The 27,446-nt window shown below is 39.6% G+C and overlaps 1 protein-coding gene across 10 annotated transcripts in view; it reads right to left on the bottom strand.

Annotated features, from left to right (window-relative positions):
* The window catches only part of FAM13B (family with sequence similarity 13 member B), an 88,497-nt gene extending 62,635 nt beyond the window's left edge, over window positions 1-25,862 (bottom strand). For 9 of the 10 annotated variants that reach the window (XM_033409803.2, XM_033409806.2, XM_033409808.2 and 6 more), the window contains exons 1-6: window positions 25,547-25,862; window positions 10,227-10,393; window positions 8,640-8,831; window positions 7,992-8,204; window positions 2,493-2,670; window positions 2,043-2,184 (exon numbers count right to left, since the gene is read on the bottom strand). In XM_033409803.2, coding sequence (XP_033265694.1) covers window positions 2,043-2,184; window positions 2,493-2,670; window positions 7,992-8,204; window positions 8,640-8,796 — 690 coding nt within the window. In that variant the 5' untranslated portion in view covers window positions 8,797-8,831; window positions 10,227-10,393; window positions 25,547-25,862. The remainder of the gene's footprint in view (window positions 1-2,042; window positions 2,185-2,492; window positions 2,671-7,991; window positions 8,205-8,639; window positions 8,832-10,226; window positions 10,394-25,546) is intronic. The other variant, XM_033409812.2, reaches the window with a different exon arrangement.
* Between the last annotated feature and the right edge of the window lie 1,584 nt (window positions 25,863-27,446).

Genomic DNA, 27,446 nt, shown 5'->3' with positions numbered 1-27,446 from the left:
CAACTAATAATTACATTAGAAAGCAAATATAAACTAGGACGGGCTTCCCTGGTGGCGCAGTGGTTGAGAGTCCGCCTGCCGATACAGGGGACACGGGTTCGGGCCCCGGTCCGGGAAGATCCCACATGCCGCGGAGCGGCTGGGCCCGTGAGCCATGGCCGCTGAGCCTGCGCGTCCGGAGCCTATGCTCCGCAACAGGAGAGGCCACAACAGTGAGAGGCCTGCGTACCGCTGAAAAAAAACTAGGACTACTCTGAGAAAACCGGGATATACTATCACCTTTTCAAGTGGATACAGGTACTATGAATCAAATAAATTATATGTTACATCCATACAATAGGGAACTACACAGATGTTTAAAAAAACTAATATGTTCTCTACATTCCAATAAAACATCACCATGGGGCTTCCCTGGTGGCGCAGTGGTTGAGAGTCCGCCTGCCGATGCGGGGGACGCGGGTTCGTGCCCCAGTCCGGGAAGATCCCACATACCGCGGAGTAGCTGGGCCCGTGAGCCATGGCTGCTGAGCCTGTGCGTCCGGAGCCTGTGCTCCGCAACGGGAGAGGCCGCAACAGTGAGAGGCCCGCGTACCACAAAAAAAAAAAAAAAAAAAAAAAAACTCACCATGATACACTGTTAACTGATTTTAAAAAATAAGGTGCAGAATAGTGTGTATGGTATGCTACTTTCCTGTTATAAAATACTTAGAGGAAATATTTACTTATATTTGCATAAAGAAATTCTGGAAAAACACATAAAAAAACAATGAGAGGAAGAGGGTGGGCATGGGTAAGAATAGGACATTTTACTGTGTATTTTACCTTGTTTATTTTTAACCAGGTGAATTATTAGTCATTAAAAAGAGGTAGCAGCCCCACCCCACACTCAAAATATAACATCAAAGGTTTTAATATAAAAGTTTGCTTGACAAATCATTTCACATAAGCACAAAAGAAAAACCTCTAGATCTATATCACGAATTCTAAACCTGAGAAGTCTGAATTAATGTGGCTTTACAGTCACTTACAATTAGTCAGAATCAATATTATCACTTCTTATAAAGAAGAAATTAGGGGCTTCCCTGGTGGAGCAGTGGTTAAGAATCCGCCTGCCGATGCAGGGGACACAGGTTCGAGCCCTGGTCCGGGAAGATCCCACATGCTGCAGAGCAACTAAGCCCGTGCGCCACAACTACTGAGCCTGCACTCTAGAGCCCGTGTGCCACAACTACCGAAGCCCGCATGCCTAGAGCCCATGCTCTTCAACAAGAGAAGCCACCACAGTGAGAAGCCCACGCACCGCAAAGAAGAGTAGCCCCCGCTCGCCACAACTAGAGAAAGCCCGCGCGCAGCAACGAAGTCCCAACACAGCCAAAAATTAATTAATTAATTAATTTTAAAAAAGAAGAAACTAACTAGGATCCTTCTGCAGTCTCAACCATCAAGGCATAGCAGTAACAACAAAATATAATGTTGTTTGAGAAATGGGTTTTAAATTCGAGAGTCACAAGATTTAAAACATTATCTGTAACCTAAACTATTACTCTTTTGATGCTTCCCATTAAGGACAATGTTTGCACTGCTATACTGACTTGGTACTTCAATCAAGAAAAACATTTTTAAGTTTCTGTCAACTTTGTATTCAACCTTTCTCTCTACCTTCTAATTCTCAACCTTTGCCTGCATTCCTCTATGCAAGCAGTTTCTTTGCAAAAACAAAAGCACACTATTCTTACAAAATAAACAATGCTTAATTTAACAGAAGAAAAACACAAAAACGTCCACAAAAGCTCTACCATACACTCTGGTTTCAATTACTTTTCCATATCCAAATTGACGACAAGAAGTTGTTCAGAAAAAAGATCACACTCATATACTACATGGATATATATCACCTATGATTACATATAATAATCAAGAAAACTACTTCCAATTTAGTACTTAAAAATTCCACCTAAGTTTGGGCCAAGCCCTTAAGAGCAAATTCTTTATAAAGCAAAAACAACAAAAACTCCCTCCAAGTATATTTTAAATATTCTCACCTGTTCAGTAATTGAACTCAAATCATTAGATGAAAAATCTTCCTCTTCATTCTCAAAAAACTCATAGTAATTTTCCAGAAGTCCAGCCATTATCCTGCTCACTATTTCTTGTTCTTTCAGATCTTCCACATCTGTGTAAATACTAAGAATAAAAGTCCAAACTGAATTTAGAGTTCTTAAATCAATCACAGGTAAAGTCTGAAGACAACCAATGAGTCACTTTATAGATCTGAGCGATTTATGCCATCATTCTGTGCCTCAGTTTTCCCATCTGTAAAGCCTACCTAACTTGTACCCTGTTCACAGAAATGCTGGAAGGATTAATCAGATCTACTATAAAAAATAATGGTTCATCAAGCAACCTATGACCCTTGGAAGACAGTACAATGATTCTATTTCACAAATATATATATATTTTTTAATCAAACAAAAATTTGTGAAAAAACTTACTGGAAGACATCTGGACCAAAGACAGCAGCCAAAGAGTTTGCAGACCAAATTTCTTCATGATGTGATGCTACATTGGCTAAAAATCTACACAGAAACTTTAACAAACTGTAATTAACAGGTGGAAGCTGTTGCAAGAGGAACCTCAACTTTCTTCCAAATTCATCTTCGTTATTATAATCTACAAAACATAATGACAGGTTTCTTTAATGAAGTAAAAGCAAAGCTCAGATATTTTGCCAGGTTCACATTGTTACACCCATATAACCATTTTACTATAACAATTACAAAACCTCTTCACTTTCTCTACTAGAGGCCAAATGCCTTAGGGCTTTGCATTTCACTTATTAAGTGGAAGAATTTGAGAAGGTACACAACCCCTCAACTGTTGAAGGATGTTTTCCTCATCTATTACTCACTGGCCCCAATACTCTATTTTTTTAAATTCTCATCATACTGTCTCTTGCATGACTGTACCTGTGTTTCCAAATTAGTTTCAACTCTAAGAAGTCAAAATGCACTAGCCAATATCAGTCAACACCAACCACTAATAAGCAAAGATGAGAAGCAATTTAAACAGCTAATAGTATTAGAATGGAAGAAAAAACAAGGAAGGAACAGAATAAGAGACACACTTTCTTCTTTTAACATTCTGAAAAGAACAATTAATTTCAGCAATATCAACACAACTAAATAAGAACGAATTCCACTTCTAAGTTGTTTTTCTCCTCTAAGTTGACATTGTTTTCTGTTTACCAAGTGAATTTTCAACTACCAGAAGCTAGGCCCTGTGTTTAGGTCAGTGAGTTTTCATTAACAGAAATTAAGCCTGTATCAACTCCCTGACTGGTGAGGGCCCCACTTAGGAGAAGTAATTTCTCAGAGTTACCCTCAAAATAAAGTAATTTATTGCTCCAATAGAGAAAGTTAACCCAATTATATTTCATTCTTTATTTTTCTTGAGGTTCTTAAAATTAATTTAAAAATTAATTCTTGGGGGAAAAAAATTCTTGATAAAAGGTTATGATCATAATATTGGCCATCTCTGCAAAATAACACAACTCTAGGATGTTTACAGGAAAGGCTACAGTCACATGAGTTTTACTTAAAATTTAAAATGCAACCAATAAGAACTCTTCGATATTTCATAATATTACCAACTGCCCAGGTACTTTGACTTTATAATTGGTTGGAACAGTCCTTGAATTAATGTTTTTTAGATTACTGTGACTACAATTGGTGGAAATTTTTAACAACCTAAATTTAGCAGAAAAGGATTATTTAAGAAAAATCACGTATATCAACTCAAAAAATATATGCAAGCAATTAATATTATCAAAATGATCACTACATCAACACTGACAAATTCTAAATAACATCTTCTCTAGCTACATAGCACTTATCATCTAACATACCCTTGTGTTTATTTTGCTTATCATCTATTTTTCATCTAACTCTCCTTACGCCCTTTTAGAATTTTTAGCTCTATGATGGCAGAGATTTTTAGCCGGTTTGTTCACTTCTGCATTCCCATAATTTAGAACAATGCCTGGCGCACAGCGGGAGTTCTATAAAAGTTAGCTGAAGAAGCTAAATAAATACACGATAACTGAAAAAAGATGCTGCCTTGATGAGGTGGTAAGATCGTGGGCTATACTGGTTTTACTTGAAATACTGTTCATGCTGCTTTACTTTTGTTAGTGAACATTTCTAGTATTCAAAAATATTTATACCTACCAGCCTCCTTCTAAAATATTTATGTCTACCAGTCTTCAAATAAGGCAGAGGAGCATTTCCATGTGTGTGTTTGTATTAAAAACACACCTGCTTAAATTTTTTTTTCCTTTTGAGCCTACTTCCTAGTTAGATCATAACCAGGAAAAACATATGTACGTATCAAAGAAGATTCCCCTAAGAATTCTTTCAAGCATTTTAACAGTTTTTGTAAATATTACAACAAATTCACAGAACTGTGAACTGTGTTTTCTACCAAAACATAATGTATAAGTAATTGGACAAACTATCATGGGCTAAACCAATGGTTGGTAACATCTGACAATGAATGGAATGGCTGTCATAACTTGCGGGAAAGGGGTACTAGTGCTATCTAGTGGACAGAGGCCAGGGATTCTACTAAATATCTTAAAATTCAAGGATAGCCCCTATACTAAAGAATTATCCAGCCCCAAATATCAGGAGTGCCAACGTTGTGAAATTCTGGTCTAAATAAAGGATCAAACCACACCAGAAATGCCACTTTGCAATGTCCGGCTACCATAGAAAATGAAAACCACTTTTTAAAGAACACTAACTCGGGGCCTTCCCTGGTGGTCCAGTGGTTGGGAATCCGCCTTCCAATGCAGGGGACGTGGGTTCGAGTCCTGGTCAGGGAACTTAGGATCCCACATGCTGCAGAGCAACTAAGCCTGCACGACGCAACTAAGACCTGACGCAGCCAAATAAACAAATAAATTTTAAAAAAATAATAAAAAAGGGGCTTCCCTGGTGGCGCAGTGGTTGAGAGTCCGCCTGCCAATGCCGGGGACACGGGTTCATGCCCCGGTCCGGGAATATCCCACATGCCGTGGAGTGGCTAGGCCCGTGAGCCATGGCCGCTGAGCCTGCGCGTCCGGAGCCTGTGCTCCGCAACGGGAGAGGCCACAACAGTGAGAGGTCTGCGTACCGCAAAAAAATAAATAAATAAATAAATAAATAAATATATATATATATATATATATATATATAAAAAAATAAAGAACACTAACTCAAATGCAACTACATGCTGCCTCCATGATCTTAAAAGCATTAATCTCATATATCTGTGAACGTCAATTAAAATATTAACATAATAGTTGCCTACAATAAATGGAGAGAGGAACTTTTCCAGAGACCTAGACACCTTCCCAAAAGAATTACTGAAGGATGAGGAAATAGATTTTATCACAACAGGAATGCAAATATCACCTCAAGTACCGCCACACCTATCTGCATAGCTATTAAAGAAACAGGTGTATATATGGGTGTGTGTGCATGCATACATACCCATGCTAATGGTTATATAAGTGGGGAATGGAGGAGAATGGTGGATTTCTTATAACAAATGGGCCACAAGCATTTTGCTTGCCTAAATTCCTTCACAGGTGAATGCTGACATAAGAATAATTAATTAGCAAGATATATATTGCAATTCCATAAATAATACAGTGCATGATGCTGTCATACTTTTAAATGAATACCAATCAAAATGACAATCCTACTGACAAAACAGCTTCTGATTGGTAGCATCAGTGAGAGGCAGTAAATTTATCATCATTAAATCTTATCCCACTTATTCATTTATAAATTTTCAATCAAAACTGAAAGATTATCTGATTCTTGGAACTTTAAAAGACTTGTCTACAATTCGCTAACACAGGGAAAATGGAACCCTAACACTATAAAAACAAAACGAATGTCTCTAGAGACACAAAAAGGGCTCAAAAAACTCTAACACATCAGTTTCATTATATATTTAATGACTGCAAAGTGCTTATTAGGTGACTAAATATAAACATTTGAAAAAATTCCTACTCCTAAGAAAAGAAATTTGAAATGGATTCAGAAATTCAGAACAAAAAAATATAGTATTTGTTGAGAGAAAAAAAGAGAAAAAGGTGACATTATTGATGACACTTCATTTTGAAGTCCAGGTGGCACAATAAAAAAACAAAACTGGGCTTCCCTGGTGGCGCAGTAGTTGAGAGTCCGCCTGCCGATGCAGGGGACACGGGTTCGTGCCCCGGTTCAGGAAGATCCCACATGCCGCGGAGCGGCTGGGCCCGTGAGCCATGGCCGCTGAGCCTGCGCGTCCAGAGCCTGTGCTCCACAACAGGAGAGGCCACAACAGTGAGAGGCCCGTGTACCGCAAAAAAAAAGAAAAAAAAAAAACTGAATCAGGCTAACCATTCCTAAATAGAGCAAGTACAAAGTGAGCCCTATCATCTAGCTGTACAGAGGAAAACGTACATAAGAGGATCATAAAATATCTTTGTATTGACCTTTACACACAAATAAGAGGCATCCACTAATTCAGGCTCGAAAAAGATGGATAAATACTCTCAAAAGGCAATCCCCTTCTCTGCCCATACACTGCTTAAGGATACACACAAACATACAAAAAGTCCAGCTCTGACAGCGATAGGGATTAAGGAAGTAGTTATAATTTTTTTAACATCACTGAATTTCTGTAGAAGCCCCAATTCAAAAAATTAAAGAGATTCCATAACACAAACAAAAGCCAGAAAAAATAATTTAAAAATCCAAGAAATGTATTATACAGCTGACCCTTGAACACAGGGGTTAGGCATGCCGACCTTCCACACCACTGAAAATCTGTGTATAACATTACAGCAGGCCCTCCATAGCCACAGTTCTGCATGTGTGGATTCAACCAATTGCAGATCATGTAGTACTGTAGTACAAATTTATTGAAAAAATATGTATGTAAGTTCAAACCCATGTTTTTCAAAAGTCAACTGTATTATATGCCAACTTCATAAATTCTCCTATATAACGAAGCATGTCAATCCATTATGTACACATGAATACCAGTGAATACCATCTGGTTCCATCTGGTTCAAGGAAAAGAAGCATCTCCTCACTTTTTGGTTCTTTTACCTTTCTGCATACCTCTACCTTTATTTTTCTTGTCCATCCCAGCTAAGTCCTATTTTTAGTCACCACCAAAAAACTAACCCAACAGAAACAAACCAATTTTTTTCTTTATTTGGCTTGTAGTCTGATGTCCAATTTGATATTTTATTTCCTTCAGGCAGGTGTCCAAGAACAAGCTTTAGGTATATTCCAAACTTAGAATCAAAGCTGTCTTCCGGTTTTTGCTAGGATGTTCTATCAAACCAAGGATAAACATAGTAACATCACCACTAACCAACAACACTGACTATTATGGGTCATTCTGCCACACATATATTTTTTCTTCTTCCTTTTCCCTCCTACTCTTTTTTTTTTTTTTTTTTTTGCGGTACGCGGGCCTCTCACTGTTGTGGCGTTTCCCATTGCGGAGCACAGGCTCCGGACGCTCAGGCTCAGTGGCCATGGCTCACGGGCCCAGCCGCTCCGCGGCATGTGGGGTCTTCCCGGACCGGGGCACGAATCCGTGTCCCCTGCATCGGCAGGCGGACTCTCAAACCACTGCGCCACCAGGGAAGCCCTCCCTCCTACTCTTTGTTCTTGTCTCCTGCCCTTCCTCCTTCTCCTTATCACTATGTATCTTAGGCTTACTAAGACCAATCATAAAAAGTAAATAGCACTACAGGAATCTAAGAGGTTGCAATTCCCTTAACTAGATAATACAACCCCAAAGAGCATATGTCCCCAAATGGGAACTTAAGAAATTAATCTCAGAATTACTATAATTATTGCTTACATGTCAAGATTTCTAAAAGGTAAAGACTTTGAAATTAAATGTTAAGCGACTGACTGATAAGATTCAAATTATGTTACCTTGAGAAAGCTGCATCAAGTGAATATGCAAACTGCCAGGGATAACAGGTTCAGGAAGTTCTTGAAGGAAAAACCTAAGAAGACTAATAGCCGAGGGAACATCTGCTTCCTTAACCAAATCCACCTCTTCTCCGCTGTCGTATCTCTGCCGAAGCCACTCCACTGTCTCAGCATTTCCATTGACTTGAAAAAGTCCTTGTTGCTCCAGACCTCCTACATTAGTTCAAGGCAAAAATTAAATTAGCTTCAACTTCAACTACCATATATATTCATTCTCCAATCAACTTAAAATATTCATACTTTGGGAAAGCCATTCTTGGCTCCCCTGCTTGTGCTAACCACCTTCAAACTACACATCTAGAAACATATACTATCTCTGTCCCGAGGGATATTCTATTTTATCCCACCCCCTTATATCCATTAAAAATATTACTATCACCCCTCCCACTAAGATATGCTCTAAACTGGGCATTTCTGAGTATATGATTTTTAAGTAATAAAGACACACTAAAATGTTAAAAAGAATTTCCATTGTTTTTCCTCACTATATTTTGGACATTGAATACCGAAAAAAAAATCCAAGGTCAAAAATGGATAAGTTGTGTTTATTAAAACAAAGGCTAGCCCTCAAAGTAAGGAAATGTATACCATGTTCCTCAATATAGTCCACTACGTGGCGGACTATGAACGGAACCTCATTGTCTGGATGTCCTCCCTGCTGCAGCTCATCAAGTGGAATTCCAAATATTTTGTTAGCAAGAACGGAGTTGCAGTTATTCAAGGAAGGGGAGGAGCTCTTCCTCATATCTTTTTTGCAGCCAGAAATCAAAGCTGTCTTTTCTGCCAAATAAAAGAAAAAAAAAAAAAAGACTATAATGATTAACAGGTGGCAATATGACTAAATACATTAAAGAAAAAGGCTTTACACCTGAATGTGTTCTCGTCTATTAAATATGTTCCAGTTACCAGGCCCATAGTGTGTTCTACAAATGAAGCTCAATACAATCATCTAAGCATTTTCTCTACCATGTGAAGTTAGTTCTGAGTGTTCCCTTTAGTGTTTGTATATTTACCAAACAATGGCAAAACCAAAACTGATCATTAAACTTCGCAGAGGACGTTAATATCTCAAAGACAAAGAAAGGGGCAAATTTTGCTCCAACAGGACCTTACTGACCAAGCTTATTAACGACATGAGTAAAAAGCCAAACCTAATCATTTCTGGACTCTGCTCTATGAAGGTCATCTAACCACTCAATTCATAAGCACCCAAAGAGGAGAGAATCATTTTTTAAAAAATGATGGGCTAATAAGGACAAGATTAACCAGTTCTTATTTCTACATGACAGAGCAGCCATAATATGTTTTTATAAACAAAGGAAATTTTTCAGTTCTAGGCATCAACCTTCAATGAAAATGTTCTTTTATCAATCCTGCTGTTTCATAATTATTCAAAAGAAAAACTTCCATAGCCCGGCTAGTTCAGAAGAAATAAATAATTTGTCTTTGCAGAAATTGTGATCAATAAAGAAGCAGTGGGAGAAAACAATGTTTCCAATTTATGAAGCATGAAAGAACAAGTACAGTAATCTCAAAAAAATGCATTTTCTAAAATAATCATTTATGGGAATTCCCTGGAGATTCAGTGGTTAGGACTCCATGCTTCCACTGCAGGGGGCACAGGTTTGATCCTTGGTCAGGGAACTAAGATCCCACAAGCTGTGCGGCATGGCCAAAAAAAAATTTTTAATAAATAAATAAAAATAAAATAATCATTTATTATTTTATGTGGGGAAAGGAGTATTTTTAAAGGAAAGGAAAACTTTTTTCAAAGTTGATAATGAACAAAATGGGCTTTTTTCATCACCTCAGAGAAACAATTCCTTTCATACTACAAGAGAAAGGTAACAGAGCAGAAAAAAAAAAAAAAGCTCAATATTCTAGAGTTTATACAAATAAGGTCCATATGTATAACAGGTGTATCCACTGGATAGAGACATCGTGACTGGAAAACAAATCCATCTAACTTATAGAAACAGTAGAAATTAACTTAGGGGCAGCAAATGCCATAAATTTAAATAGTTTTAGACAAGCAAAATCCATTCTTTAACACATCTGATGCCAGCTAAAAACTACAAAACCTTAAGTTAATAATCCAATAGCAGCAATAGTAGATAAACTCCAAAATCTCTGTGGATATATAAGTATGGGATAGTTACCATTGTGGAAACTTACCTTTGAGTACTTAAACACCTAAGTTTACAAAATGGTTTCTGCACCAGCTACCCTCACTGAGCAAGCATTCTTTTGTCATTTATGGCTGTTTGAGATTATGGCAGAAGATCAGCCTGTAGTTCCTCATTGAAGAAACACAGAACTCGATCAGTACTTCAGCAGTTAATCTAGAAAAAAAAAACAGTTCTTTTAATTTCCCACAACATCTTTAACTGTGAGAAGAGACTAGAATAAGCAGTGAAGTCCATTTAGGAAGGTCCCTATAATGAAAAGCATTCTTCTGCCTAAAAGATCTGTCTGTGACCTAGTTAGAGGCAAAACCTTGCACAAGCTTTCAAATTATGATGGCTAACCTGGGTATGAATCTTTCTGCTAAAGATAAACAAATAAAGGAACTGCATCTTCAGGGACTACACCATTCTAATAATCCATTTTTCCTCAATGGACCCTTCATTTGTACACACACACACATCCCATCCAGTTCTATTTCATCCTCATATATTCAGAACTAAACATGGAAGCATTTTTAGGTCAAACAGTGGAAGACATGAGTTTAAGCTTGGAACTACACTTATATACTTTACTCTTTTCTCTGTATACAACAAATATTTTGTTAACAAGAACATAGTTGTGTGAGCTTTCTAATTTGGAGAGGCAATAGCACATGATGGAAAAGAACTAGAAAGGCACATATTCAAGTATCACCTCCATCATTCTGTAGATGTGATCCTGAACAGCTTCCATGTCTCTAAGCCTAGGTTTCCTTATATAAAATAACACCTAAACACATGTTACATTTCACTGAGAAAATACATGCATGCATTAGAAAGAGAATCAGTTCCCTTCTCTTCTTTACATAATGTTAAAAGACCAGCAAAACAGGCCGGGAAGAGACAGGATAGAGGTGAAAACCTGTTCGGCGGTATGTTTAATATTTGGTCTCATCTTCTGTAAGTTCTAATAATCTATTTAAAATCTAACAAGCTCAGTAAACTGCAAGATTCTGCTCAAGAGGCTTCAGGTAAGCAGAAGAGTATTATCATTCAGTGTGGTTTTCAAAAATGTCTTAATAGTTACATACACCTCTAGGAGGAACATTAAAAACCAAGGGGAAGGAAAACCACATTCCCACAACAAATCTTTAGTAGATGATTACTTCCAAAACATCCTGAAATGCCTGCTAAAACATGTAGTCTATTCATGTGAAAAACAACTTCAAAGTTTATATAAGATCCTTTAGGGAGGTTAACTTCAGGGATAAGACGTTTAATGAACTTACATTAAAAGGTTGATTACCTCATGACATAAAGGAAAGGGGATCTGCTTGATGTACAATAAATGAAGACTCATTAGAAGACTTTGTCAAAGGCAAGTTCTAGGGACTTCCCTAGTGGCCCAGTAGCTAAGACTCCGCGCTCTCAATGCAGGGGGCCTGGGTTCGATCCTTGGTCAGGGAACTAGATCCCACATGCCGCAACTAAAGATCCCGCATGCCTTCAATGACGATCCCATGTGCTGCAACTAAGACCCCACGCAGCCAAATAAATATATTTTTTTAAATGGCAAGTTCTATATCACGAAAATGGGTACTCAGGTTTAGTGTATTTGTTAGTGAAACCAGAACCAGTTATCTCATCCTGTGTTTTCTACTACTCCCAACCTCTAAGCAAACAATCTGAAAAGCACATCTTTCCTAAGGCAATGCTGGGTAGGAATCCATGAGTTCATCAGTACAAATTCATCCTTACTACTGGAAAAACAAAGGGCATCATCATGATGATGAAAACAGCAGCAGCGAACACTAAATGAGCAATTACTGATACTATGTGCCAGGCATTTCTATGCACTTTACACGTATTGATACGGTATTATGACTTATTTTAATGAGACACTGCATAGAGGCTCAACAATTTAACCACAGTTCACCCAGCTAATAAGGGTCAGAGGCAGAATCTGAATCCAGGAAGTGTAACTCCTAAAGTCCTTGCTCTTTATTACTATACTATACTATCACTCCGTGTAAATTCTGACGATTTAAAGTACCACAGACTCTCACATTTTATCACTCAAACTGACCACAGAGTCTTATATATATTTTAGGAGGCCATTCATTCATAGCTTGCTAAAAGGTACTTTTGTTTTGTTTTGTTTGTTTTGTTGTTATTGTTGTTGTTGTTTTGCTAAAAATCACTTTTAAAGCATGCCTATGGTCCGAGCCCTTGCAGCCAACGACTGTTCACTTCAGACCTCTATCCAGAGAACACTGCTGAAGGCATTCAGACTACAGTGGCCCAAAATAACATTCCTGCAAAATGCAAAGCTGTTTCTGACATGATTTAGTACTGCTTCCTGTCCCTTTTCAGAGCTTAAATCATGTAAATATTTCCTTTATATGTGTACTAGGTTGAATGAAGTGTCACCCCAAAACTCATGTCCACCTGTAACATCAAAATGTGACCTTATTTGAAAATAGGATCTTTGCAAGTGTAATTAGTTAAGGATATCAAGATGAAATCACCTTGATTTAGGGGAGTCCTTAATCCAATCACTAGTGTGCTTATAAGAAGGAGACAGGACACAGAGAGGGGAAGAAGGCCATGTGAAGACAAAGGCGGAAATTGAGTTATGCTGTCAAAAGACAAGAAATGCCAGGAGCCACCAAAAGATGGAAGAGTCAAGGAAGAATTCTCCCTTCAGAGGGAGCATGACCCTGCCCACACCTTGATTTTAGACTTCTGGCCCCCTGATCTGTGAGAGAAATTTTTCTACTATTCTAGAGTCACTCCATTTTTAGTAATTTATCATGGAAGCCCTAGAAAACTAATACAACATCTAAACTACAAGATCCCATTTTTGAAGAAAAGAAAAATGGAAAAGAAAATAGCAGCAGGTCAGGTACCACAGAAAAATATGACAAAGAGATCTGATGAAATGTCTGAACAGATACAGTCAATAATATGCAAACAAAGCAGTTAATTAAAGGCTTGACACAAGAGAATACAATGTGCAGACTTTCAAAATAACCAAGGATTTCTGAAAGCCTAATGTTATTATAAATCAAAACAGCAAAATCATTTTAAATACAAGTGACGGTTGCCTAGCATGGTGGTACTGACAACAAATAAGAAACCATTTTGAATTTTATATCACATACTTTACCATGAGACAAGAGTGATAAAAAATAATGCAATTAAATACCAATTATCAATAAGCTGACTAATGGGAACATTCAGGAAAGTGTACCTTCGTATACTAGCTATCAACCTGAGTTCTGCGAAGGCTCAAAATACTTCTACACTCCATTCATATACATATGGTTACATATACATATATATCAGGGGTCCCCAACCCTGGTTAGGAACCGGGCCACACAGCAGGAGGTGAGTGGCAGTCGAGCGAGCAAAGCTTCATCTGCCGCTCCCCACTGCTCCCCATTGCTCACATTACCGCCTGAACCATACCCACCCCCGCACCATGGAAAAATTGTCTTCCACGAAACCGGTCCCTGGTGCCAAAAAGGTTGGGGGACCGCCGATATACATGACAGCAACAAACACACCTTTCTTAACAGCAAAGAATCTTTAAGTCTTAACTATCAAGACTTCCTGGTGGTGCAGTGGTTAAGAATCTGCCTGCCAATGCAGGGGACACGGGTTCGAGCCCTAATTCCAGAAGATCCAACGTGCCGCGGAGCAACAAAGCCCGTGCGCCACAACTACTGAACCTGCACTCTAGAGCCTGTGAGCCACAACTACTGAGCCCAGGCACCACAACTACTGAAGCCCTTGAACTCTAGGGCCCGTGCTCCGCAACAAGAGAAGCCACAGCAATGAGAAGCCCACACACCGCAACGAAGAGTAGCCCCCACTCACTGCAACTAGAGAAAGCCCACATGCAGCAACGAAGACCCAACACAGCCAAAAACAAACAAATAAAATAAATTTTAAAATGTGTTTAAAAAGAAAATAATAAGAAAATAATAAAAAGAAAAGTCTTAAGTATCTAATAAAATTAGTAGTGACAGTTTTTTTTAAAGGATATAACACCAACATCAAAACCACGGATAACAGTAGATAGCATTAACTGAGCTATTACTGAGCCAGGAACTACCTTAAGGGCTTTAAATATATTAATTCATTTAATCCTTACAACAATCCTATGGAAGTACATACTTTCATTATATTCATTTCACTGATGAGAAAATTTAAAAGCACTGAGGACTTTTGGGGGTGATGGAAATGTTCTATGTCATGATTGTGGTAGTGGTGGTTACATGCTTAATACACTTGTCAAAACTTATTAAACTAAACATTTTAAATTGGTGAATGTGATTATATATAAATTACACTTCAATAAAGTGGAAAAAATTAAAAAGAGAAAACTCACATGAATAAAGGCATAGCATCATTTTAATAGATTAACTATTGAATGTTAAACTATTTTTATTATAAAATATATTTTAAAATATGCTTTTCCATCCACAAAAGGAAAATAAAATATTTCTTTTTTTTTAAATGTATTTGTTGTGGTTTTTTTAACTATTTATTTATTTATTTATAGTTGCAGTACACGGGATTTGTTTGCTGCACACGGGATCCTTTAGTTGCAGCACGCAGGATCTTTAGTTGCGGCACATGAGATCTAGTTTCCTGATCCAGGATCAAACCCGGGCCCCCTGCATTGAGAGGCAGAGTCTTAGCCACTGGACCACCAGGGAAGTCCCCAAAAATATAATATTTTTTTAACCACATTTCAAGAACCAATCCTGTTTGGCCCTTCTATGCTATCTAGCACATCCAGAAATTACTACAATTTCTATACAGCATAACTAAAAAAAAAAAAACGAATAAAACGCTGAAGACTTTATAAATTTTAACACTAGCTGAAAGTCTTCTCAGAGCAAATAATTTTACAAAACAGTATAATGGTAATAAGAGTAGATCTGGGGCTTCCCTGGTGGCGCAATGGTTGAGAGTCCGCCTGCCGATGCAGGAGACACGGGTTTGTGCCCCGGTCCGGGAGGATCCCACATGCCGCGGAGCCAGTATGCTAAATCTGTGGTTCCCTCCTGGCCTGAGAAACTGACAAGGCATCAATCTGTCTGAATCCTTAACAGTACCAAGCAAACAGAAAAGTTAAACAAACATCTCAACAGCATATAAATTTATCTGTCAAATGTCCATAGATGCTACTATGATCAGGAAAATACCAAGTCATTTACATCTACTATTAAATTCATTTGAAAAAGAATAGATACATGTATATGTATAAGTGAATCACTTCGCTGTACACCTGAAACTAACACAACAGTGTTAATCAACTATACTGCAACATAAAATTAAAAGTTAAAAAATAAATAAATTCATATTGACTTTGGCCTTAAGTAATTTATCAAAGTATATATAACTAAAAGAGAATTCAGGACTAGAAAGTTTGCTTGCTTGCTTATTTATTTATATATGTATGTATGTATGTATTTATGGCTGCATTGGTATTTATGTATGTATGTATGTATTTATGGCTACGTTGGTATGTATGTATGTACGTATGTGTGTATGTATTTATGGCTGCGTTTGGTCTTCATTGCTGCGCACGGGCCCTCTCTAGTTGCAGCGAGCGGGGGCCACTCTTCGTTGCAGTGCGCGGGCTTCTCCTTGCGGTGGTTTCTCTTGCTATGGAGCACAGGCTCTAGGGCATGCAGGCTTCAGTAGTTGTGGCATGCAGGCTCACCAGTTGTGGCCCGCGGGCTCTAGAGTGTAGGCTCAGTAGTTGCAGCGCACGGGCTTAACTGCTCCACGGCATGTGGGATCCTCCCAGACCAGGGCTCGAACCTGTATCCCCTGCACTGGCAGGTGGATTCTTAACCACTGCGCCACCAGGGAGGTCCCAGGACTAGAAAGTTTTTAAAGCGAGCTCTAATACTCAAAAGTTGAGGAATTTCTTTGCCTTAAAAAACAAAAAAAAGATTATAAAGTATTTATCGCAACAATTATTACCCCTGTGCCTGAGGATCTGTTCATCTGTGCGCACTTTAACATACTTCTTGAGGGACCAATCCTCCCCCATGGTGATTCCACAAAACTACAATGAGCAATGAATCAAGTATATTTTGTATAACTACACTCCCCAAATCATGGTACTAGATACAGCACATATATTTTGCAGATTGCAACTCACTAAACAAAACATTTCACCTTGAGACAGCTCACTTATCCCTCTTTTATGCAAAGTATTCAGGCAAGGGTTTCATGGCCACAGTCAATTATTTTATAAACTCCCATATTTCAAGCTTTCAAAGCAAAACAAAAGTAATAAAGCCAAAGAGAGATAAAATCCCCTGTAACTAAGTCCCTTCATCTATTCTCCTCACTGATATCCTCATCAAATCTAACCTGAATTCCCCTGCACAAAATTCCTCAACTGTTTTCCAATGCCTAGAGCCCTGGGCTCTAAATTTTTTGAACAGGAAAAAGATTATGCACATACCTGTCATATATGTATGTTATATCTAAAGCAGAATAGCGAATACCCTAGTATATTATGCATATAATAAACATACAGAAAAATAACATTTTAACAAATCCCTGGCAGTCCAGTGATTAGGGCTCCACTGCAAGGGGCACGGGTTGGATCCCTGGTTGGAGAACTAAGATCCCACATGCCTCATGGCGTGGCAAAAGAAAAAAAAATTGAACATTAAAAATAAACAGAAACAGGGCTTCCCTGGTGGCACAACGGTTAAGAATCCGCCTGCCAATGCAAGTGACACAGGTTCGAGCCCTGGTCCGGGAAGATCTCACATGCCACGGAGCAACTAAGCCCATGCGCCACAACTACTGAGCCTGTGCTCTAGAGCCCGTAAGCCACAACTACCGAAGCCCACACGCCTTGAGCCCGTGCTCCGTAACAAGAGAAGTCACTGCAATGAGAAGCCCGCACAGCACAACGAAGAATAGCCCCCACTCGCCAGAACTAGAGAAAGCCCGCGTGCAGCAACAAAGACCCAACTCAGCCAAAAATATATAAATAAATAAATTTATTTTAAAAATAAATAAAGTAAAAAATAAGTAGAAACATAAATTTTATTCCTCCACCTACACACACATTTTAATAGGTCATCCTGCCCATTCAAAGTGCCAGCACCTCACTTTTGAGACCAGTGACCTACAGCACTGGTTTCCTAACTTCATCTGGGGATGGGGAAAGTTTTGTTCAATATACAGATATTCAATATACAGCCACAACCCCAATCTAGCATCCATGAGAGCCTGGCCTGGGCTCTCTGTATGTTTAATAAGCTCTTTGGGTGATTACAATACATACAAAGTTTTAAGAACCTCTGACGTACACAGTAAACTGCAAACTCTATTACGTGGTGTACAAGTACTTCACCTACCAGTAAAATCTTCTTCCCTGCCACTCCTACACCTCACTCTACTCTCCAACAATACTTAACTACTTGAAATTCACAATCCACATCTCCCAAGCTATGCACATTGTTTTCTGTCTTGGAGCCCTAACTCAACACCATGTCCAATTCCATCTTGTTCACCAAACTTCCATCCACCATCAAGTCTCAACTCCAGCTTCCTCTGTCAAACCTTCCCTGACTTCCTGAAGCAGACAGTTCTCCTTCCTTTTGCTCCTAAGTTATCTCTTACCTTTTTAGCAAACATCCCATAGAATCTAAAAATATGTCTGTCTCTTTTTCAAAAGAGAGGATCCTTGTAGGTAGGAACCCTGTCATTTCATCTTTGTAACACCTCTGTATCATCTTTGTATTGCCTCATACAATCCCTAACACATAATTTAATGTTTAAAATATATGTTGAGGGACTTCCCTGGTGGCACAGTGGTTAAGACACTGTGCTCCCAATGCAGGCGGCATGGGTTAGATCCCACATGCATGCCGCAACTAAGGAGCCCAGCTGTCGCAACTAAGACCCGACGCAACAAAATAAATAAATAAAATAAAATATATGTTGATTAAAGACATAAATAAGAAGGAAATAATACTGACTATTCAAATTTAAGAAGATTAACAAGAGGAGAACACCTCCTTAAAAACTAAATAAATACACTTCTATATATACATGGTACATATATACACTACCAAATGTAAAATAGCTAGCTAACGGGAAGCAGCCGCATAGCACAGGGAGATCAGCTCCGTGCTTTGTGACCACCTAGAGGGGTGGGATAGGGAGTGGGAGGGAGATGCAAGAGGGAGGGGATATGGGGATATATGTATATGTATAGCGGATTCACTTTGTTACACAGCAGAAACTAACACAACATTGTAAAACAATTATACTCCAATAAAGATGTTTAAAAAAAACAAAAAACATCAAAAGTGGCTGCCATATCTACTCCCAGCAATAACCAAAGATAATCAAATCAAGAAAGGAAAGCACTTTATAACAACTTTATTTATTTATTTATTTTTGGCTGCGTTGGGTCTTCGTTGCTGCACGCATGCTTTCTCTGGTTGCTTCAAGCTGGGGCTACTCTTCATTGCAGTGCATGGGCTTCTCATTGAAGTGGCTTCTCTTGTTACGGAGCACAGTCTCTAGGCGCGCGGGCTTCAGTAGTTGCAGCACATGGGCTCAGTAGTTGTGTCTCGCGGGCTCTAGAGCACAGGCTCAGTAGTTGTGGCGCACAGGCTTAGTTGCTCTGCGGCATGTGGGATCTTCCCAGACCAGAGCTCGAACCCATGTCCCCTGCATTAGCAGGCGGCAGATTCTTAACCACTGCGCCACCAGGGAAGCCCCTAAAAAAACTTTAAATGGAGTATAATCTATAAAAATATTGAAACACTATGTTGTACATCTGGAATGTATAATAATAATATTGTAAATAATATTAAAAACAAATCATATTGTAAATCAACTATAATTTTTAGAAAATTATGGAAAGGAACTATGATTTATGGAATACCTGTAAGTACTTCACAAGTTATTTCTCATACCTACAAGAATGCTATGAGGCAGGCACTATTCCCGTTTTACATGTACTGTGAGCCTCAAGTCACTGAGCTAAACGTCAATATTTGTAAATGGTGATGCTAGAATGTGCTGCTGGATCTAACTGCAAATCTTTCTAATGACAGTAACTTAAGTCTTAAGAAACCAGAACAATAAAAAGCAGTATTACAAAGGCAAAAAGAACTCCTCTCACATTTACTTGTAAATCAGCCACAATTCTGATTCAAATAGCCAAGGCGGGCTTCCCTGGTGGCACGGTGGTTGAGAGTCCACCTGCCGATGCAGGGGACACGGGTTCATGCCCCAGTCCGGGAAGATCCCACATGCCACGGAGGGGCTAGGCCCATGAGCCATGGCCGCTGAGCCTGCGCGTCCGGAGCCTGTGCTCCGCAACGGAAGAGGCCACAACAGTGAGAGGCCCGCATACTGCAAAAAAATAAAAAAAAGCCAAGGAAACCATAACGTACCTAAAGTTAGTCTCCAAGGTAGATAAACTTCCCCAAAGGATGAAGGATGACCTTTTGAGATATTTATCGGTCAGATGTAGAGTTTTAGAAGGTTCACATATCAGTGCATGAAAAACAGGTAAGAGTGGTAGAGGGATGTTTAATCTTACTCATGAAAGTATGAGAAAAGGTGACACTTTAAATGCTGTCTCCTGATGAAAGGGTAAGCCTGTAATGTGCTGGAGCAAGCTGGCTCCCAACAGGTTCCTTTACCCCACATTCACTCCAAGGTCACTGATCACTACTCTAGCATGATCTTCTATTAAGTCAAAGTGAGTTATGTGTTAAATTAGCTCTTCCCACTAAGTACCAACACAATGACTGGCCCCCCCAAAAATACCAGCTCTACAATTTAGAGGGCAACACAAAATACCTGAGAAAGCATATATATGTAAAGAGAGCACATATTCCAGTCAATTATATGCATGCATATAATCTCAATTTTGACAAATGTTGACTCTTCAAGACTCCTCTATTCTGGTAACTTTTCACCTTTCATGTTTCTCCATTGAAAACGTGCTCACCTAGGGCCTACTAATGAGTACAGTCTTAAGAAGACTAGCATATCATTTCTTATTGTTCTTTAATACAAAACTACAATACACTTTTTTTTTCTTTTTTCTTTTTACCATTGGAGGTAATTCCACAACTTGTTCTAGCCAAATGGGTCCCTTGAGAGAACAACATTCTCTTTCTGCACTGACTGTGTAAAAACTGCGCTGGGGGAAAAAAAAGGAACCTGGGAAATGAACAAAAAAGCACTGACTATACTTATTTTTTGTATCTGTCTTTTCCACTTGATTATAAACTTTGAGAGCAAAAAATATGATTTCATCTTTATTTCCTGTGTTGAGAACACTACACAACAGTAGAACTCCAGTATCTGAAATGATGCTATCATTTCTGGTATACTTTCCAGTTCACTATCCAACTGAATCCTCACAACCATCCCCTGTGAGATGAGCATGGCAGATTATCACTTTTTCTCAGAAAAGAAAAAAAAAAAAATCTCAGAGAGCTGAAGAAACTGGTTTAAAGTCACTTAACTAGTGAGTAGGTCACTAAACTAGTGAGTAGAACTCTAAGTCTGCTGCCCTTTAGGCTGATGCTCTTTCAGGCAACAATGACTACAACCAAAACTGAAAATATTGTTTGAAATTTCACTGAAATGTATGAAACGATACTTCGTAAAGGTGATTCATAAAACACTTAAATATTCTGTACTTGCTAATCAAAAATCATTATTCAAACACTAGAATACTCCTTAACATAAAAAATATATATCTTTTGAAATCATTAGTTTCAAAAGTGATTCTATAATGAACCACTATATGGTCTGCTTTTCCTATAAAAATTCTCTCACCTTATCTGATCCTAAATTTGAGCTCTTTCACCTTTCCAAATTTTTAATCCACTATGACTGGTGTCCAAAAAGAACCTCCTCTCATCCTTCCCCCTAAATATTAAGCACCTACTATGTCAATCAACAAGTGTTTTTCAGTTTTATTTTTACTTTTACTTTTCAATTGATACATAAAAGCAAAAATACGTATTTTAAGAATAAGTAAACAACTCAAGTTTTTCTATTTTCTATTTTTCTATTCCAGAAAAGGGCAATAGAAACCAGACAGACATCTCTCTGAAAACTGTTTAAAACCAAAAATATAAGAATTATTATACATCATATACAAAAGAAAAAGAAAATATACACTAAAACTAGGTAAAAACCTGTCTGAAAAGATTCAGGGTATTTCCTTCTCTAGTAGAAATCCAATAAATTTCATTAAATTATCTTGTCAAGCCACTGCATCTTCCTCAACCTAAGACTTTTATACATGCTGGTTCATTTGCCTCAAACACTCTCCCCCTCACTTCCTCCTACTCATCTTCCGCTCTTACTTAAGTCCCATTCTTGGAGGGGCCTTCTCCAACCCATCCAACCTAATGATATCCCCTGTCAGTTTTTCTTAGGACATGTTATTCCTTGGCTCCAAAACATTCATCACAAGTTTTATTATATAGTCCTTTCTGTGTTTGTTTAAAGTTTCTTTCTCCCAACAGAGTATAAGTTCCTTAAAGTCCACTAATGGGTTTTGTTTTTTTTTTAAGCAGCTTTATTAAGGTATAATTTACATATCATAAAATTCACTCTTTTCAAGTGTATAATTTAATGTCTAGTAAATTTACAATTATGCAACCATCACCAAGTAACTGCTTGGGTTTTGCTCCTTCATGTATCTCTGACATTTAGAAGGAGAAAAATATCCAGTGAATGAATAAATAAATCTGATAATGAGTTACTCTTAATGCCATTACCATTAATATCTCATGTGAGTATGATTTGGTGCATTTATTTGGTGCATTTATTACATTCCATTCCAAAAATCCTTCATTATTTCCATGTCCAATCAAATTGGCTCTTCTATAAGGCCCCAAAGTAAACCTCCTCACATACTGGCCTTCTGCGCCACTTGGGGAACACTGATTCAGGTCAAGTTCATGTGTACATACTACACTTCCTTTTTCTCCATCCAGTAATCCCCTCCTCTGCTCCTAGCCATGTTAACAAAATACTTTATAAACAAAGGAAAGTTTAGGAGCATTAATCTTACTCATTAGTGGGGATAGGATCTTCATTTAATGCGTGCCCCTTTGTAATGCTGAGGTTATGGAAATAAGTTCTCGGTATTGATATATACCTAATTGAGAGCTTAATATACTGTGACTTACTAAATAATTGGAAACCTTTTTCAGATGTAAAATCTCTGTTGTTTACCTATGTGTAAAACAGAAATTTTCAATTTCTATTTATTTATTTATTTGTTTATTTATTTTAATTTTTTTAGCCGCACTGCGTGGCATGCGGGTAGTTCCCAACCAGGGATCGAACCCATACCCCCTGTAATGGAAGTGCGGAGTCCTAACCACTGAACTGCCAGGGAATTTACCCCAATTTCTATTTTTTAAATTTCAGTATTGCATTCATTTTAAGAACCAATAAGGTTTTCAGATAAAAGATTTAATGCACGTACAAAATAACTTTTTAAAGTAACTTTTTTTTAAAGTAATTCAACAACAAAGAAACAAAAACCAATTTAAAAAATGAGCAAAGGGCTTAAACAGACATTTCTCCAAAGAAGATACACAAATGAAAGATGTGCAGCATCACTCTTAGGGACATGCAAATCAAAACCACAATGAGATATCTGTTCACCCCCATTAGGATGCCTATTATCAAACAAACCAACAAACAAAGAGACGTAACAATTGTTGGGGAGATGTAGAGAAACTGGAACCCTCGTGCATTGCTAATGGAAATGTAAAATGGTGCAGCACACCTGGAAAACAGTTTAGATGTTCCTCGAAAAGTTAAGCACAGAATTACCAGCAATTCCACTCCTAGGTTATGTACCCAAAAGAATCGAAAGCAAGGACTCAAACAGATACCTGTACACCAAAGTTCATAGCAGCATTATTCACAAAAGCCAAAATGTGGAAACATCCAAATATCCATCAAGAGATGAACGGATAAACTAAATGTTGTATATACACACAATGGAATACATTATTCAATCTTAAAAAGGAAGGAAATTCTGATACACGCTACAATATGAATGAACCCTGAAAATGAACTAAATGAAATATGCCAAACACAAAAGGACAAATGCTATACGATTCCACCTATATGAGGTACCTAGAATAGGCAAATTATAGAGACAGAAAGTAGAATAGAGGTTACCACGTGCTAGGAGGAAGAGGGAATGGGGAATTGCTGTCTATGAGTTTCTGTTTGGGATGATGAAAAAGTTCTGGAAATGGACAGTGCCAACGGTTGCACAACACGGTGAATGTACTTAATGCCACTGAACTGTACACTTAAAAATGGTTAAAATGGTAAATTTTACGTTATGTATATTTATCACAATTTTTTTCAAAGTATAGCTACAATTTATCCTATTATGTTTCCCAATACTAAAGTCAGGGTACAACAAAGGGGAGCCATGCACAGACTGAGGTTATTCAGAAATGATAATAACAGTAGCTGTCATTTTATTGATGGGGAAAAACTGACAAGTCACAATATATCCATTTCAGTCATTTTCTCTGTCCTAAAACAATGGCATTCTAATAAAAACACACTTAATACTAATACAAGATATAAAAAAGAGGGAAAATTGCATGCAGTGGGGGAGGAGATATGTAGCAACTCTGTACTTCCTGATGTTTTTGTGAACCTAAACCTTCTCTAAAAATTGCCTAGGGCTTCCTTGGTAGTGCAGTGGTTGAGAGTCCGCCTGCCGATGCGTGTGACACGGGTTCGTGCCCCGGTCCGGGAAGATCCCACATGCCGCGGAGCGGCTAGGCCCGTGAGCCATGGCCGCTGAGCCTGCGCGTCCGGAGCCTGTGCTCCGCAACGGGAGAGGCCACAACAGTGAGAGGCCCGCGAACGGCAAAAAATAAAAATTAAAAAAAATTGCCTATTAATTTTTTAAATAAATACAAATTTTAAAGATAGAAAAAATAACAGAACTCTATACACTCATATCAATAAATAAAACACTACATATACAGTTAAAAACACACAATGTAACATTTACTTCACCTAAGGAAGAATTTTGTAACACTGATAAGCCTTTCTACATCTTTCCAAGCATTTAAGATGTGTTCCAGATCCCTAACTGGTAACACAATTAAATTATTTAAAATACTGCCCAAATTTTAAAAGCAGCAGAGATTAAGAAAGTAAGAAGGAGCTCCCGATAGATATACAAATAATAACCAGTTCATTCAATTCCATTCAGCTAGTACGCACTTACTAAATGCAGTACCTGAGAGACAACCAGGCCAACAAGTATTGCATGCAAGGTTACAAAAAGGAAAGTTGAAGACACAGCCTCACATTAACCCAGAAAGTCAATAATTCAAAACCATCCTTTAATGTCCACTTTTAAAAGTAAGTGCATCTCAGCTATTTAATGTTCATAATCTATCTGCATTACTGTGGTTCCAGTTGCCATTTTTAGATTATCATCAACTTGAAAATAAGGTAAGTGCCCAATCTTAGGTACTTTTTTCATTGATTAGACGGCATAATGGGGAGCCGAATGAAATGCCTTTCTAAAAGTCAGTTTGATTTTTAATTGATTTTTTAATTGAAGTTTACCAATTTCCCACTGGGCAAGTGTGCCAACTGATTCAATTTCCTAATACCTTATCTTGGAAACCAGGCGCCTCATCTGAAACAGCGCTGTACCCTCTCTAGCCTGGCCTATGCAGAATGCATTCTAGACAAGTCCCCAGTGCACCAACAGCCCAATTTTGGCTATATTCTCTGAACGATCTAAGGAAGTCAGCAACCACTCATCTCACGTGATCTTAAAAAGGGGCGCAGTTGAGCCCAGATTAAACCACACTTTTTTTTTTCTGCATCAACTTCACTGCCCAGCTTTAAGGAAAAGGGCAGGGAGGCGGCGCAGGTCCGGGGTGCAGGGGAGGCTAGCAAACAAGGGTGGGGAGCTGTGCCTTCTACTTTGGGGGAGCTAGGTGAGAAGGCACACCCGCTCACGCGCACTGCAGCGGCTGAAAAATCGAAGACTGCCACACCCCCTGGCTGCCAGGGGCACATCTTCACCTTCTCTTGCTCTAGGAGAAAGGGGGCCCTCTCTATGGAATGCCGCACCTGCAACGGCACTGCCCGGGATCCCCCGCACCCCGAGGTGCAAAGCCCTTGAAGCCGGCGCGGGTGGGACACGGAGCTGGGGGGAGGCAGAAGGGGGAGGGCCGCGGCTACAGGGACCAGCGCATGCGCAGTACCCGCCCGTTCACCTACCGTTGGAACCTCGATGCCCAGTTCCCCGGCCGCGGCCGCTTCTCCAGAACCCGCGGCAACTGAAAGAGGGCGAGAACTGAGGCCCCAAGTGGCTCCGCGGCCAGCGAGCTTCTTCTTGTGGCCGCCACTGGCGGGAGGCTGAAGCGACGACTGTGGCGCAGGGCCAGCCCGTTAGGCGACCCCCGGATGCCCCCGGCGGTGGCGGCGGCAGAGACACGGAGGATGCGGCTGGAGCGGAGACGGAGGCTGTAGCTGAGGCGCAGAGCCTCCTTAACGGCGAGCGAGAGGAGAGCGGAGGGCGGAGGGCGTAGGGCGGAGGGCTGGCAGGGGCTGGGCCGGACGTGACGTACATGGGAGGGGAGGGGCGGGCCCGCGGGCGGGGGCGGGGCGAGCGCGTAGCTAGGGCGGGCCTCCCCCAAAGCCCCGCGGCCGCAGCCCTGGAGTCCGTGGGCTTTAGAGACGCCGGGCTTCTCCCACCCCAAATTTGGTCCCCTGAGTTAGGATGTGAGAAGCAGGGCGCGGGCCGGAGGGAGGTGTCTGGGGGTCCTCAGTCTGGGGATGTTGAAAAGAAGATAGAGGAAAGTGGGGAGAGGGCGTAGGTGTCATGAAGGTCAAATCCGGCAGCCCGAGGTCACTCTTGGTCTCTGCGGAGGGAGCATGCCCACCTGCAGGACGCCAAAAAAACCCGGGTGCCGTTATCTAGGTGAGGAGCCCGAGATCTTAACAGAAACCTCCGGGCAGACTGAAGCGGTGAGTCACGTTCCCATTCTCAGCGACGGAGGTTAGATGGGGGACCCTGTCCGCCCCCACCCTTCCTCTTCACCTAAGGACAAGACCTAGACTCCAGAGAGAACATAGATGCCTCTGGTGCCGAAAGCATCTGGGAAAATGTAAGTCAACGGGCTATATGCTTACAGAGAGCTTCCTATACAAAACCAGAATTTCAGAGGCAGAGCTGAAAGGCAGAAAGAATGAGGAGCTCTCTGAGCCTGGGGTGTCTGTACTTGCTTGCATAGCCACCCAGACCGACCGTGCAGCTCCCACGCGTTCACAAAGGTATGAATATTCATACAATCTCGTTTTTTTCTTTAGTTTGTTAAGGGCTTTGAGATCTTCCATTGAGTAAAACGCAGTGTTCTGCCTTTAGACTCCTTGATGGAGGGTAGATAGATCCACACCTGCACAAAGAACTCTGGGTGTCTTCTGTAAAAATATAAACTACCACAGTTCAGTTGTCCCCTACCTGCCTGAGCTGGAAGTCAGAAACCCGGAAAATGTAAGACAAGAACCCTCATAGAACTTGGGACAAAATTTACCCCCCCCAAAAAAAAAAGAAAGAAAGAAAGAAAAGAAAAGAAAAGTCACCTTATGAGATGATCTGTAAATGTGTTACAGAGGTCAGGGTGGCTCCCAAATTTCATCAGAGAGAGTAAAATAAATCATCTGTAACTTAAGTATCACATGCCCAGTTGATGCTGTCATAAGAGACGGATGGGGTCCATTAAGAGTCTAGAACCAGCAGAATCTGAATAAGAATGTACTGTGGGCTCGCATTCTGTCTAGGAGAAGGGCTACTGATTCTAATGACCGGGACCAATACCCATCCATTATCAGAACAGTTTAAAAAAACTTAGTTCAGATTCAGTCCCTCACTCAACAAATACTTATTGAATGCTTACCATGTTCTAGTCTCTTAGGACATATCAGCAAATAAGATCCCTGTCAGTGAGTTTATATCCTAGTAAACTTAAATTCTAGATATCATTTAAGAACATACAAAGACCCATGCTCTGATTCCACACTTATCAGGTAGTCTTCCCATCGCTCAAGGGCTCTCAATTAAATCAACACACGCAGTAAGAAGCAATTGTCCAAAGCACATGACTGGTACCAGTTATAC

The sequence above is a fragment of the Orcinus orca genome, chromosome 3, assembly GCF_937001465.1.
Source record: "Orcinus orca chromosome 3, mOrcOrc1.1, whole genome shotgun sequence".
NCBI classification, from domain to species: domain Eukaryota; kingdom Metazoa; phylum Chordata; class Mammalia; order Artiodactyla; family Delphinidae; genus Orcinus; species Orcinus orca.
The sequence above is the reverse complement of the archived record's forward strand: the minus strand, read 5'-3'. Positions and strand labels throughout refer to the sequence as shown.